This window comes from Sus scrofa, chromosome 13 (genome assembly GCF_000003025.6).
Source record: "Sus scrofa isolate TJ Tabasco breed Duroc chromosome 13, Sscrofa11.1, whole genome shotgun sequence".
NCBI classification, from domain to species: domain Eukaryota; kingdom Metazoa; phylum Chordata; class Mammalia; order Artiodactyla; family Suidae; genus Sus; species Sus scrofa.
Window position 1 is genome coordinate 26,074,781 of NC_010455.5, and position 14,233 is coordinate 26,089,013.

At 47.9% G+C, this 14,233-nt stretch overlaps 1 protein-coding gene across 18 annotated transcripts in view; it reads right to left on the reverse strand.

Annotated features, from left to right (window-relative positions):
* Nucleotides 6,154-14,233, reverse strand: part of SEC22C (SEC22 homolog C, vesicle trafficking protein) — a 44,187-nt gene continuing 36,107 nt past the window's right edge. For 11 of the 18 annotated variants that reach the window (XM_021068234.1, XM_005669387.3, XM_021068236.1 and 8 more), the window contains one exon: nt 7,804-12,984. In XM_021068234.1, coding sequence (XP_020923893.1) covers nt 12,784-12,984 — 201 coding nt within the window. In that variant the 3' untranslated portion in view covers nt 7,804-12,783. Of the gene's footprint in view, nt 7,416-7,803; nt 12,985-14,233 lie in introns of those variants that run through there. The other 7 variants (XR_002337465.1, XR_002337464.1, XR_002337466.1 and 4 more) reach the window with 7 other exon arrangements.

Consider the following 14,233-nt stretch of genomic DNA (forward strand, 5'->3'; position numbering starts at 1 on the left):
ACAGCAGGAACCCAATGGGCGCTTCTTACAGGAGTCCAAGGAGGGTTTGGGACAGGCCACTCTGGCTGCTGAGAAGGGCCCCAGGGGCAAGCCAAAGAAAAGCTGCCAGTCCACCCAGGTAAAGGAGGATTTGGTTTGGGACATGCTGTGGGACATCTCGAGAGAAGTCCCAAGGCTTTTGGGAACCAGAAGCTAAAGCAACAGGGCCTAGGCAGGAGGTAGGGAGACCAGGGCAGTGGCCCAGCGGTAGGGTACAGGGAGTCTGTATCCCCAGGCACTCCCATCTGGCGGGTGGGGCCGGGTAGGGTAAGGAAATGGTGTCAGCACCTTCATTCCCACCGCTTGCCCAGGGCCTGGTTTAATGAGCAATGTCCCCCCTTCCCTCCATGTGGGAACTGAAACTGCTCTTATCTCTCCTGGGGGAGGGGGCCAGAGCCACAGCTGGCAGTCATTAAACACCCTGATCAGGCCAGGGATGGCTGAGATATTAATAGCCAGGAGTCGATGGCCCTGGAGACACAGTCTCCCAGAAAGAGGGACAGTAACCTCTGCAGGCTATGGAGATGAGGAGGATGGGTCAGGAGGCCATCCTGGTGATGTCCCAGCCCCCACGCAGGACAGAGGAAGTCCAGAGAGAAGGGAAGGTCTTTCTTGGGAGGACCAGCAAGTCATTAGTACAGCCCAGACTCCTTGAACCCAGTTCTAACAATCCCCATCTCAGTTGTCGAAAGTGAGATTCATTGGGATTGCCCTGTGTGGAAATGTAAAAGCAGACCTCGTTGATGACCCTGAGTCTTCATTGTCTTTAAAGTCTTGGTATTTTTTGTTCAGTTTGTATATTTACATTAGTTTTGATTAGTTTGATTTTTTTTGAAATATTAACCTTAAAATATTATTTGTCCTGATTACCTACTGAGGGTTTTTTTTTTTTTGCAACATCTTTCAATTTTGCATCCAAGGACACCCTGTTCCCAGCCCAGCTCCCAGAGGTCCCAGCATCTTTGAGCCTAGCACGTCGGCATGGAAAAAACTTTGAAGATTGGAGTTTCCGTTGTGGCGCAGTGGAAATGAATCCGACTAGTATCCATGAGGATGCAGGTTCCATCCCTGGCCTTGCTCAGCGGGTCAGGGATCTAGCGTTGTTGTGAACTGTGGTGTAGGTCACAGATGCTGCTCCAATCCCAAGTTGCTATGGCTGTGGTATAGGCTGGCAGCTGCAGCTTCAATTAGACCTGTAGCCTGGGAACTTCCATATGCCGCAGGCACAACCCCAAAACACAAAAACAAAACAAAACAAAATTTTGCAGAGCTCTGAACCAATCTCTATGTGGCCCAGAGGGAAGGGGTCCTGCCAGGGTGATGCCCACTAGAGGTAGGGAGCTCCAAGGTTAATTCAGCAGCTGAACAGTGTCAACACAGGCCTAGGTATTTTCTACCTGTCCACCTGCCATCTTCAATATGTTGATTTTCATCCACAGATTTATGCCCTCTTGACTGCTAGATGGCTGCTACTGCTCTAAGCATCGTGTTCTCAGAACACCAACCACTGGCAGGAAGGGAATGCATTCTGTGTGTCTCCTCAGCCAGAAAGATAAGCTATCCCAGAACTCAACTTCTGCACATTCTCTTCAGGTTCCTCAGCCAGGACTAGGTCACATACCCAAGCCCTGGCTGTAAGAGAGACCAGGCTTCCAAAGGGAAGTTGATTTGATGAGGAAGAAAGATTGAGGTGATAAGGGAAGATGGCAGTCAAGTTGGCAACCAACAGAGTCAAACTCTCAATCTGCTCTTGGACGTCTCTTTGGGTAAGTGCGTGGCCTTTCAGATTCCCTCCAGCTGAGACTAGTGGTGTGGTAGATGGTGAAGGAGAGGAAGCCGAAAAAATTATGATTCAGTGTAGGAAACGGAAAACACTCTTGGTCTTTTGTGCAGAAAGAGGTTTAACTTAGGGACTTAAACATATAAAGGTTTGAAGGAATGAAAACTAGGGCACACCTAACTTCATGGTCACACCACCCCAGCTGCCACCTTGTAGGAAATTATTGCCAACGTCCTCGTTGCCCATCCATTAAACTGGTGACAAGGAAGTGAAAGGAACTCAGTGTCCTACTGCTACAAAGAGTCACATCTGCCAGATCCCACCCAGCAGGCGCCACACCACAGGAAGAGTGGCCTCCACCTCCCTTCTGCCTTCCAACTCTCTCCCGCAGCGCTTCCCTCTAAGTTGCATCCAGTTCCCCAGCAGCAAGGGAGTCTGGGAAAGGCAGTCTTTAGCCTTCTAGCCCCGAAGCACAGAAGAATATGGAAGGAGCCAGAGAGGGACTCTAAGTGCCAAGAGACAGTTTCTAGCCTAGAGGCTCAAATGGCCTTGTAGCCTCACTCCCCAGAAAGAAGAGCCCATGACCAGGAAACAGGAGCAGGGAACAGAGAAGTGTGACATGGAGAAATAGAGAAAGCCAAAATCAAGATGGGTTATTGAGCTTGTCACTGCTGTGCCAATGGGAATCGGGACCCTCTGAGGAGCGGGCAGAACACGCCTCAGAATCAATTTCCCAGGGAACAGGAGAGCAGTAGTTGCTGACCTCCACCACCCAGCGCTCATGTTCTGCCCATGACAGCACCCTCAGGCTGCTAATCTGGGCAGGTCTGAGTGTAAGCAGGCAGGTCCCTGCAGGCATCCCACACCATGATTCCAGAGGGACAAAGGCAGAATGTAGGAGCTGTGAGGGAAAGCTGAGGAGGGGGGATGGTCACCTTATTCCCACAGGATCTGGCAAAGGTAGATGAATAAGATACAAGGCAGAGAGTCCAAACAGGTGGCCTCCTGGTGGCAGAGAAAAGGAGCCTGGCACAAAGCTAGGCTAGGGTTTTCTACTAGGGTCTTCTTGGTGGAAACTCATGGTGTCTGGGTGCTTGTAGCTCATGAGTTCACTGCTGAGTCTCTTGCTTGGGGCCACCTCGGCTCACTCTAGCTCCTCAGACCCCTCCAGCCTCAGCCATGCCCCCATCCAGCCTTGGGGGAGGGAGCCACTCTCACCTCAGCACGGGCCGTGGCAGTGCCCAGACAGGCCCACCAGTCCCAACTCAGCCACATTCCCTGTGCCCTCTGGAGCACACAGGAACCTCTGGACCCTTCCAGGCCTCTGGGAGCAGAAGGAGGCTTGAGAGGAAGGCACTCACTCTGACCTTCTTGCCATCAAATCTGTTGCTCCACTGTTTTTATCCAGCAGGGCCACCTGAGGGCCTCAGGCTGCCTAGGAGGCTGTCTTCTAAGGCTGAGTGGGACACATGCCCTCTCTACCTTCAGCTTTCAGTTTCTTTCCCTTTAGGATTTCATCCCAGAGGATAAGACCAGGACACATGTCTGAGAGATGCACCCCCTTCCCTTCCCACCACTCACCAGCTGAGGGTGGGCTTTCCTCCTCCCCCTCCATCCTCCCTTCCCCCTGAGACTGCTTTACTGACCCCTACCCTTCCCTGGTCATTGTGGTGGAAGGGCTTCAAAGGAATACGATTTCAGGGATTCGGAAATGAGAATTATATCGGTTTAATATTTTCAAAGTATTAACGTCATCATATTCACTCAGCAAATAGTTACTGAGCACTTTACTGGGTGCACAGTTCCAACCAGTGACCAATGCAGAGGTCCTGCATGCACCGAGCTGAGCCTCTAACGGAGGAAGCCTCTAACGGAGGAAGCCTCTAACGGAGGAGTCGATAATAAATGAGGAAATTTACAGAAGAAAGAAGGCAGGAAGCGGGGCTAGGGTAAGGGCTGCTCTACTGGTTGGGGTGGTTGGAGGTCTCCCCAGAGGCTGAGAGTGGAGTAGTAACAGGTCATTCTCCCTCCCAGGTAATCAGGATTTTAAACCATATACGTCAGAACTGGGGTCCGGAGACCTTAAGGTCTAGGTCAAAATGTCCAGGGTCCTGCCTCTGCAGCTGTGGCCTGGACAGTATGTGAAAGACACGTGATGGGGCTTGGGGCCTCAGTGCTGCCTGAACCCCACCAGGTGGGGGCTCTAGTGCCCACCGCTTGCCCAGTCACGGAGAGGGGATTCCTGCCCGGAACACGGTAAGAGTTGTTTCTTGGGGCTGCATTGTGGCAGTGACCTGGGTCCAAAAATTTCATCTGGGCATAGGGGCCAAGAGGTTCCCCCCCACTGCCCCGGGTTCAGTGTTCTCCGTGCCAAGTGACAGAGAACAGGCAGCTCTTGAAAAGACTAATATTTACTCTTCGAATGGGAGCTGGCACAGGCTATTTCCTGCAACTGGCGTCTGGCTCACCCCGTGGGATGGACACAACAGGAGCCACTTCGGGAGATAGGCAGATGTCCCCGCAGACACCAGCATCCTGGAGGAGACAATGTCTCTGAGATGGGGACAGCATGTTCCAAGGTCCCATCTGATACATCTCATCTCGGCTTGCACACCGCCTTCCTGGTGGAGCACTCACCACCGCCCTCAGCCCTGTTGGACAGCTCTGTGAGAAAGTTCATCCTCATTCTGGCCCCGCGTTCCTTGCTTCTGGCCCTGGCTCTTATCCCTGGGGCCTCAGAAAATGTGCCTGGAACAACCCCACAGGGCAGTCACGGTCCTGGTCACCTACATGCCTCCCAGCCCCGCCCCCCTGCGGCTTCACTTCCCCAAGCTCACACAGCTCGCTCCGTGGCCAGAACAGACTATTTCTGGGGTGGGAGGAAGATCTTGCCTTGGGTGCACCTCTGTCCCCCTGCAGCTGTGTTCATTGTCCCTGTGAGAGCCCTTTAGCTGAGTGCCTCAAGGGGGAAAGAGCCTCCACCAGGAAACTACAAGTCAGAGGGCCTGAATCTGGGAAGGAGAGAGTCCCCGGTGGCCAGAGCCAGCTCCCGCCCGCCTGCATTCCCTCTGCAGCCCCTCTCCTCTCTGCTTTATCCTCTCTCCCCTCCCTCATGGGTCCCAGAAGCCCTCCCTGCCCATTACAGCCCCTGGCCTTGGCTTTAGTTCCCACCACCACCACCAATCCCCATCGGCCAGTGGAGAAGCCCTGGAAGCGAAAACACTGGCAGCACTTGGGGCTTTGAAGGCCCCCAGAGACAGGCCCTCAGCATCATCAAGTCCAGTCAGGGCTGGGCACCCTGGAAAAGATCAGGGGCAACAGAGTCACCTTGGTTCTCCCAGGGATCTCAGACCTGACTGCTGATTCTAGCCAGCTCCCCCCACCCACCACTTTTTTTTTAATTCCTTATTATCTCTACACCTAACTCCCAAGCTCCTGACCCTTTGTAGGCAACCATTCAAATGAACCTAACCTATAAATGAACCTAATATATATCTTTCAGAATATATTCTTAGGAAATATTTTATCATTTTCTGCACATATATTTCTAATCATAAAAATGTTATTTTCCCCTCAGTTCTATGATCTGAAGATGTATCCAGGCTGCTATGTTACATCTAACTCTGGTACTTCTGCCTGTTGCCTGCTGTTCCATGGTGAGCCTGCATGCTTTATCTGTCCATGGTAGACACACAGATTGCTTTCTGCCAACACAAATAATGCTTCAGTAAACATTTATCTTCAAACATGTCCCCTTAAGGATCTGTGTAAGAATCTCCCAGGGACATAACTAGGAGTGAAGTTTCCATATCATGAGATGTGTACATACTAAAGTCGGGTAGGCAGCTGTGTTAGTTTGTTAGGGCCACCATGACAAAGTTCCACAGGCTGGGTGAATTGAAGAACAGAAATTTATTTTCTCACTTTTCTGGAGGCTAGAAGTTGAAGATCAGGGTGCCAGTAGGGCTGGTTTCTTCTGAGACCTTTCTTCTTGGCTTGTAGAGGGCCACCTTCTCCTTGTGCTTTCCCACAGTCCTCTTCTGTATGTGTCTGTATCCTAATCTCTCTTTTTTTTTTTTTTCCTGTCTTTTTAGGGCCACACCCACGGCATATGGAAATTACCAGGCTAGGGTTTGAATCAGAGCTGCAGCTGCCAGCCCACGGCACAGCCACAGCATGGCGGGATCTGAGCCACATCTGCAACCTACACCATAGCCCATGGTAACACCAGATCCTTAACCCACTGAGCAAGGCCAGGGATCGAACCCATGTCCTCATGGATACCAGTCGGGTTCATTAACTACTGAGCCACAATGGGAACTCCCTGGCATTTTTTTTTTAAACGTTATTTACCTCTTTAAAGACCCTATCTCCAAATACAGTCACACTTTGATGTACTGGGGGTTAGGATTTCAACATATGAATTTAGGGAGGACACAAGTCAACCCATAACAGTAGCTCTGCTCTTGAGGTTGGTTATAGTAGCTGTACATGAAGTCCTCTATCCCCACTCTCATTCCAGTACTTTGTACCACACAGCTAAGTTTTGCTAAACTCATGGACATGGTTGTGAATAGTTTACTATTATTTTAATATGTATTTCTCTGTAATGATTTTAAGCATCTTCATATGCTTAGTAGCTTTCTGGGCTTTCTCTTCTTTTCTGCTCATTTTTCTATTGAAATTGCTGTCCTTCTTTCTGACTTAAGAAATTGCTTGTATATTAATCCTAGCTTCAGACCTTGTAAATATCTTCTCCTACACTTTTAATTTGGCCCATGAAGTCCATATTTGTATGTCATCACATTGATCATTTTGCCTTAAGGGCTGTGCCTGTGACATTTTGAAGAAGCACTTCTGCATCCTAGGTCACAGATTCTCTCCTTCGTGTTCTTCAATGAATTTTTTTCCCTGCACATTTGATCCAGGGACATCTTAGAGCTGACTCAGCAGAGTCAGGCACACTCAGGTAGGCCCCTTGCTGTCTGAACCTCACTCCTCTGCTGGCACTGCCCAAGGGTGCCAGGCAGCTGTGAGGCAGCACTTCTGGTACCTGGACCCAGAGCAGGTAGAGTCCAAGAAAAAGAAAGGCAATTCACCAGCCTGAACTGGCACCCAGCCATCCTGGCACACAAAGGGCACCCTTCATGAGCCAAGATCCCTTTTTATTCTTTGTGGGTGCTGCCAAGTGGTAGATGGCACCTTGTTCTCAGCCCATGGGACAGAGCTCTGGGCTACACTGTCACTGGCTACCTGGGACAGACCTCAGTTTCCCCACTTGAGCAATAAAGGGGTTGAACCAGATAGCATATAAGGCTCAGCCAATTCCCCAATCCCAGAACTCATAATTCAGATGCTTATTTCGGAAGTCTTTGCCCTCCTCCAAAAGATCTTCACTCTGAACAGGTAGTGAAGAGAAGCTTGGAGCTGTGCGGTCCCCAGTGTGGTTAGAGCATGGTCAGGAGAGGTTGGTGCATTTGCTTCCTTTCTGGAAATTTTATCAACTGCTGAAGGAACGACCTTGAAACAGTACAATCCCCTGGGTTGGGAACCTGATGTTGTGCCCCCTGGTGGCCTCTTCCTGACAGGGCTGATCCTGAAAAAGGAAAACTACATCACCCTCAGAGCTTGGAGAGCTGAGACCAGAGCAGGGCATAGTGCCTGCCCAGGGCACTATGCCCAGGGCACAGAGCCCGGCAGGAGCTAAGCTTCCATCGAAGGCATTCCTCTCAACCCCCAAGGCAGCACCGAGATTGCTATTTTGGTTTTTCTCAGGGCTTTTCTAGACCCATGATTGCATTCCGAAGTCTGGGGATTAGTGCCGAAGACTATTTGAGCCCTTGCACCTGTCTAGACCTCACTGGACAAGAGAACCTGAATTTGCTTTCTCTCACATTATGCCTCCCCTGTCCAGTGCCAGGCCCACATCACTCCACCCGGGAAAATGGACCCCCAACTCAGAATTTTCCACACAAACACACAAGTCAATAAGCACCTTAGATTTATTCTCCTCCCACTCCTGAAGCCACCTCATTGAATTTATATATACATAGTATATAAATGGCTATACAACATTCTTTACCTACATTAACACAATTTGGCTTTACTACTGTGTAAAATTTTGTTAAAATGTACTCATCATTTACTCAAAATAGATCTTTGTTATTACACGAAAACAGTAAGAAGCTTATATAATATGGACAGCAAGCATTCAAAATGAATACATGAAAGTAAATGGTTTTGCCCTGGCTAAATCAGCCTCAATCTTTTATGCCCTTAGTAGAAAAGTCCATTAAACAAAATGGAATCCTGGGAGTCACATCACTTCTGAAACCACCCCCAGAATCATATAAGGGTTAAAGAAGGTCATGTGTACCAAGCACAGGGTAGAGGAACAGAATGGATTTGATAATTTTACCCTAAATAAAAAGCGCTTGTGGGCAACAGCTCTGCCATCGGTACACAAGGGCAGATGTTTCCATATCCGGTCATTCCCAGATTTTACTGACAAGCCTCTTTTCACAGGTTCTCTGCCAATGATGTTTCCCGAGCAACAGAATTTTGACATCACTGCTCCACAGATGGGAGAATCAGAGCTCTTCTCATTTGGGTCTTCTGACGGGCCATGAAGTTTGGTCCAACCAGCAGAACTGGCCTCCCTGGATCCTGGAGGACCCAACACCACAGGTACCGAGGGCTCTGTGCCTACAAGGCAGGAGGCAGGTCCAGGGGGAGGAAGAGAGGCCACTATGTTTTTGGAGTGAAAGCATGAGGCCATTTACATTGCAGCATTATTAACACCCTTTTTGTAAAGGCCAGAAGACACACTGAGCTGCCTGAAGCATGCACATCCTCAATGTGTTGGGTGATGGAACTCAAAGGCTCCCTTCTCCTACACACAAATGGGGGATTCACCCAGCATCCCCTCCCACTACCACTTTTACCCTCCTGACAGTATGCCAGGGGAGCAGGAGGACGTCACCACTATTTCCCAGGAGAGATCATTGGGGCCGAAGGCAGCAACTTACTCATGGTGGCACTGGATCAAGGCGAAGAGCCTCCAGGCCTCAGACTGACTGGGCACTGGGCCCTCCTTCCCCTCTCATCTCTCAAAGGCACATCTACTCTCTCTCCCACCATTGTTAACACTCACGGTGCACACAGGGCTTCCCTCTGCCTGGGCAGGAAGGATTCTGTATAGAATCACCTGGAATGTGAGTAATGTTGGGGCAGGGGTCTGCCTGCATATCTGGTTGCTGTAAACATTCCCTCCCCACAGGTCCTCACCTGTGCTGCACTGTTCTCTGAGGGCCACCTGTCCTGCATGTTACAGCAGCCCACTCCTTCAAGGAACAGCAAACAGCAGCCCTGAATGAAGGTGCGATACACAGCCCACATGCCAAGAAGCAGCTGCTGTCTTGCAGCAGCAGATAGCCAGACCCCAGCTCCCCTCCCCACCTAACCCCTGCTTCCCGTGCCCCAAACATCTAGCTGTGCTGTGCACCAGGGCTCCTGGAGGTGCCCAGGGTTAGGGCCAGGCCTTGTGCAATCTGCTCTCTCTCTCTGAAGTTCCTGGGCCAACCCTGGACATTACAATAAAAGGTGGCTTCCTCATCCCTGCAGAGACTCCAGCTTCAGCCTCTGTCCCTAGGACTGAAGTATAGAGTGAAAAGAGTCAAGGGAGACCTGAACAGGGGCACCTAGGAAAAGAACAGGAAACTCAAGGTAGGGTTGGTAGAAATGATGTTAAATGTTCTAATTTCAGCTCTCCTCCCCAAACCCTCTTCCCCACCCCTTGAAGAACTTTCAAAGTGTTGAGCCTTGACTCCCAGATGAATACAAGCTGAAAGAAATCCCACCCCAATATGCCCCCACCCAGGAAAAGAAAGCCACGCATGGTACTCATCACAGTCAGGCGCACCTGGGGAAGGGAAAGCAGAGTCTACATGGTTCCCTCATTACCGCACTTTCAGAAAGGGAACCCTTGTGCTTCGACCCTTTGGCTGGGCAACTGCCAGAAAGCACTGAGCTACATCCCCGCCCAGATACAGCACATGGGGCGTCACACATGCTGATGCTTGAGATCTTGCCACATCTGACAGCAAAAGGCACTTAATAAGGTTTTTCCAGCATTACCCCATATCTCCCTGGATCTAACCCTGTGAAGTCAGCTGGGCAACCACTAAGAAGACAAAGGTGCTCGAACAAATAGAAAAGGTCTCTGGCAGAGCGAGGGTAATTCCTATAACATGGACTCAACTTTCTAGCATTAAGGATGGCACAGGGTGCTACAAAACTCCAGGCCCGAACCAAAGCTTGTGCCTAGGACTTCCCTTGGATAAAATCTCCAGAATGCCTTTCCTATATCATTGGGTGAGCTGAGACTTCTCTTAGCTGGATTTCAGTTAAATAATGTTTATGTGGTCATTATTTTGTACCGTTTGTCAAGTGCGTCTTTTCCCTTTTGTTGTCAAAAGTAAATCTCAAACCTGTGTAGATGTTAACTGATGCCTCACTCATCTAAGTGTGGATAACTTCTCCGCAAGGACAGAAGGCATTCACTAGGATGGGCTCCTCTACAAGAAATGGGCTTCACTACTTGCTGACTATGGATCACAGGATCAGGGGTCCAGGGCTACATGGCAGCACCAATAGTACACAGGCTTGTAAGCAGTTCTAACCAACTTTTAAAGGCTTTTGTGTGCGATTCTAATACAAAAGGATTTGTATCCCCTCCTTAGCTTCTATTTCAATATATTTTCAAAATTATGTCTCAGAAAACCTGCTGGGTATACAGGCAATTATGCAGATGCAAAATCAGTGAAAAGATGACTCTGAAGTTTACATCTGAGGATGCTGCCAATGTAACTTTCACATCCAGATACTTCGATTAAAAATAGGAAATTCTATTATAAGAAAATAAAATTACCATGGCAACATTTTCCCAACACAGTTCACAGTCACAGGATCTTGTTTTCCTTTAAAGTGACACCAAAGTAGCTCAATTACCATGCACCACCAGTAATGACCAAGTACAAGTGAATCCCCAAAAACGACATCCTGGCTTTTAACATCTACTCAGTAACTCTTACAGTGGCTTTTGACATTTAAAAACTACCAAAGAGCATTTTTTAATGTATCAAGACCACATGATTCAACCCAGAGTATTCTATGCAATTGTGGTGGAGCTATTTCAGACTTCTACCAAGAACAATCCAAAGACCCCCAAAACGGCCTCCTGAATGTACTGCACAACCCAGGCTGAAATTTCCAGACACCTAAGAGATCATATTCAGAGAGAAATTTTGGAAAACTATGATCAGTCGATATTTTGACAATGAGAGAAAGAAAAGTAACTTTTCAGAGCACAGGGTTAATTATATCTTTATAAAGCTTTAAAAAAGGTAACACACTGGAGTTCCCACTGTGGTGAAATGGGTTATGAATCCAACTGCAGCAGCTCCAGTGGCTGCAGAGGTGCAGGACTGATCCCGCACCCTGGCACAGTGGGTTAAAGGATCCAGCATTTCCACAGCTGCAGCTGTGCTTGTTTTCAATCCCTGGCTTGGGAACTTCCACATGCTGTGGGTACAGCAAGAAAATTAAAAAAAAAAAAAAACAAAAAAAAAACACACACTTAACTTTTGTTTGTTAAAAAAAAAAAAAAGAAAGAAAGAAAGAAAGAAGGCCCTTAATCTTTTTTTTTGTGGGGGAGGGCACACCCACGGCATATGGAGGTTCCCAGGCTAGGGGTCAAATTGGAGCTTCAGCTGCTGACCTCACAGTCGAAGCAACGCCAGATCCAAGCCACATCTGTGACCTACACCATAGTTCAGGGCAATGCCAGATCCATAACCCCCTGAGTGAGTCCAGGGATTGAACCTGCATCCTCTAGGATACTAGTCAGATTTGTTTCTGCTGTGCCATGATGGGTGCACTCCCCCAAGGCCCTTAATCTAATTAAGATGATTGGGAAATGTGTGCAGGAGTATTTGGGAGTTCTGAGAACAAGTACACAGGGGCAAGTGTTAAATGACATCATTGAAATGACAGGCACTTGGCCACCACATACAAGGCTGATGGCAGCAGCCTCTGCCACCTGTGACTTCAAAGTGCCACTGTGTGAATCTGTGAGACTCACCTGCTCCAGTTTGTGGCCAACTGCAAGAAATCCTGAAATTCTCATTTCTGCTCATGCTTAAAAGCTTATGATCCAGTAGTACTGGTGACCCAATTTTTAAAATATTCAGAAACCCTGCAAATAAATACAAAACATTTCTGTACCCCTACAGTCCCACCACCACAAAAAGTTATAAATAAATTAAATTCAGCTTTCTTAACTATTTTCTCAGCTCAAATTTGTCCTTACCCCAAATGAAGATAAGTTCAATTTATATCCAAAATATAAATATTTTAAAGGTATCATATCAGATCTAAGTTATCAAAAATGTAAACAGAATTTATCTAGCTTATCATTATAAACCACTTTTTAAAGTTTTTAATTCACCCTGTACTGATCCTCTAAAAAACTGACCAAGTCACACTTAGATTGAAAAGCTGATACAGATTTTTAAGTGGTTCCTCGGAGACAACTGCTAATTACTAAAACTAGTGTTATTGAATCTAGTGGTTTATTGCATCATTCGATTTAAAAGACCAAAATAATTCCATTTTGGTCTTCCACTAATGCTCCTTCTGAATGAGCCCCCGATTCTGCTGTCCAAAGTAAACGAGCTGAACTGGAGATTCCGCAGTAACACTCAGGACAAAACCAGGACTGGGTGTCAAACAACCTCATGCTTTCAACTGCACCTGTGAAAAATCCCCAATTCTCGGTGGCAGTCTGCTTTAGTCGAAAGGAACTTCAAGGATGGAAACTTGAGGTGAAGTCAAGAAGCAGAAAGGGAAACACTGATGACCCTCATAAGGAAATCAACGGATCTGTTCATCCCACAATGTCATCCTCACACTCCACAGTCAGACTGCTTCTCCTGAAGCTGCCTCGTCAGTATCTGATGTGAAGACAGGAAAGCCACTCCTATGTGGAAAAGGATTTGCCAGAGGTTCCTCAGCCCATGCAGGTACATGTTGCCCAGGCAAATGAAAAGCAGCATCAGCACCACCTTCATAGTTCTGGCTGGACTATAGAACAGGTACAAGTAACACTGAAATGACACCAGAGGAGGGAGTCTCCCATCAGAGATAATAAAGTGGCCAAGGTCAAACGCAGGATTTACTTATCATACCTGCCATGCACAATACACATTAGCTTATTCATACACATTAGCTTATTAAACTGAAGTCATTACAATGAAACCTGGACTCACTGGATCAGCTGCTGTTAATCACTGGATGTAAGTGGGGATTTGGAAGAGATAAGCAAAGTGAAATAGACATCACAGGGGGAACTAGAATGCAGTACTCTTGGAAGAATTTAAGAAATAAAGACAGAGGAGTTCCCATTGTGGCTCAGCAGTAACGAACCTGACTAGTATCCATGAGGATGTGGGTTCCAGCCCTGGCCTCGCTCAGTGGGTTAAAGGATCCAGCATTACCATGAGCTGTGGTGTAGGTTACATACTCAGCTCAGATCTGGCGTTGCCATGGCTGTGGTGCAGCTCCGATTCAACCCCTAGCCTGAGAACTTCCATATGCTGCAGGTGTGCACCCCTAAAAAAAAGTTATAAAGAAGAAATATAGACAGAAATGCCCAGGCTGTGCTACAGAAAAAGAAGAGGGGAGTTCCCGTCGTGGCGCAGTGGTTAACGAATCCGACTAGGAACCATGAGGTTGCAGGTTCGGTCCCTGCCCTTGCTCAGTGGGTTAACGATCCGGCGTTGCCGTGAGCTGTGGTGTAGGTTGCAGATGTGGCTCGGATCCCGAGTTGCTGTGGCTCTGGCGTAGGCCGGTGGCTACAGCTCCGATTCGACCCCTAGCCTGGGAACCTCCATATGCCGAGGGAGCAGCCCAAGAAATAGCAACAACAACAAGACAAAAGACAAAAAAAAAAAAAGAAGAGGTGCAGATCAGGGGCAGACAGCCAGAAAAGTATACTCTAACAAGACTGGCCTCCAAACAAGTCTTTCCTTCAGGGGAGTCATAACAGGTAAAAAAAGAAAAGAAAAAAAAAGCCAATGAGAGAAACTGTGCTTTCACTATTTTAGTTTTTCCTGAGTTACAACTACATAGGGGACCACTGTTCCCTAAACAGCCCTCTTATTATGTTTTCAAAAGCATCTCTGACTCAGGGAAAGGTCTCACAGCAGGGAGTGTGACTGATATTTTGTGTAGGGCTATCACACAAGAAGAAGCCATTCTTGTTCTGCAAAAGGTGGAAATAGTTTTTTTGGTTCAATGTTTAAAAAAAAAAAAGCACAGGAGTTCCCATTGTGGCTTAGCGGGTTAAGAACCCAA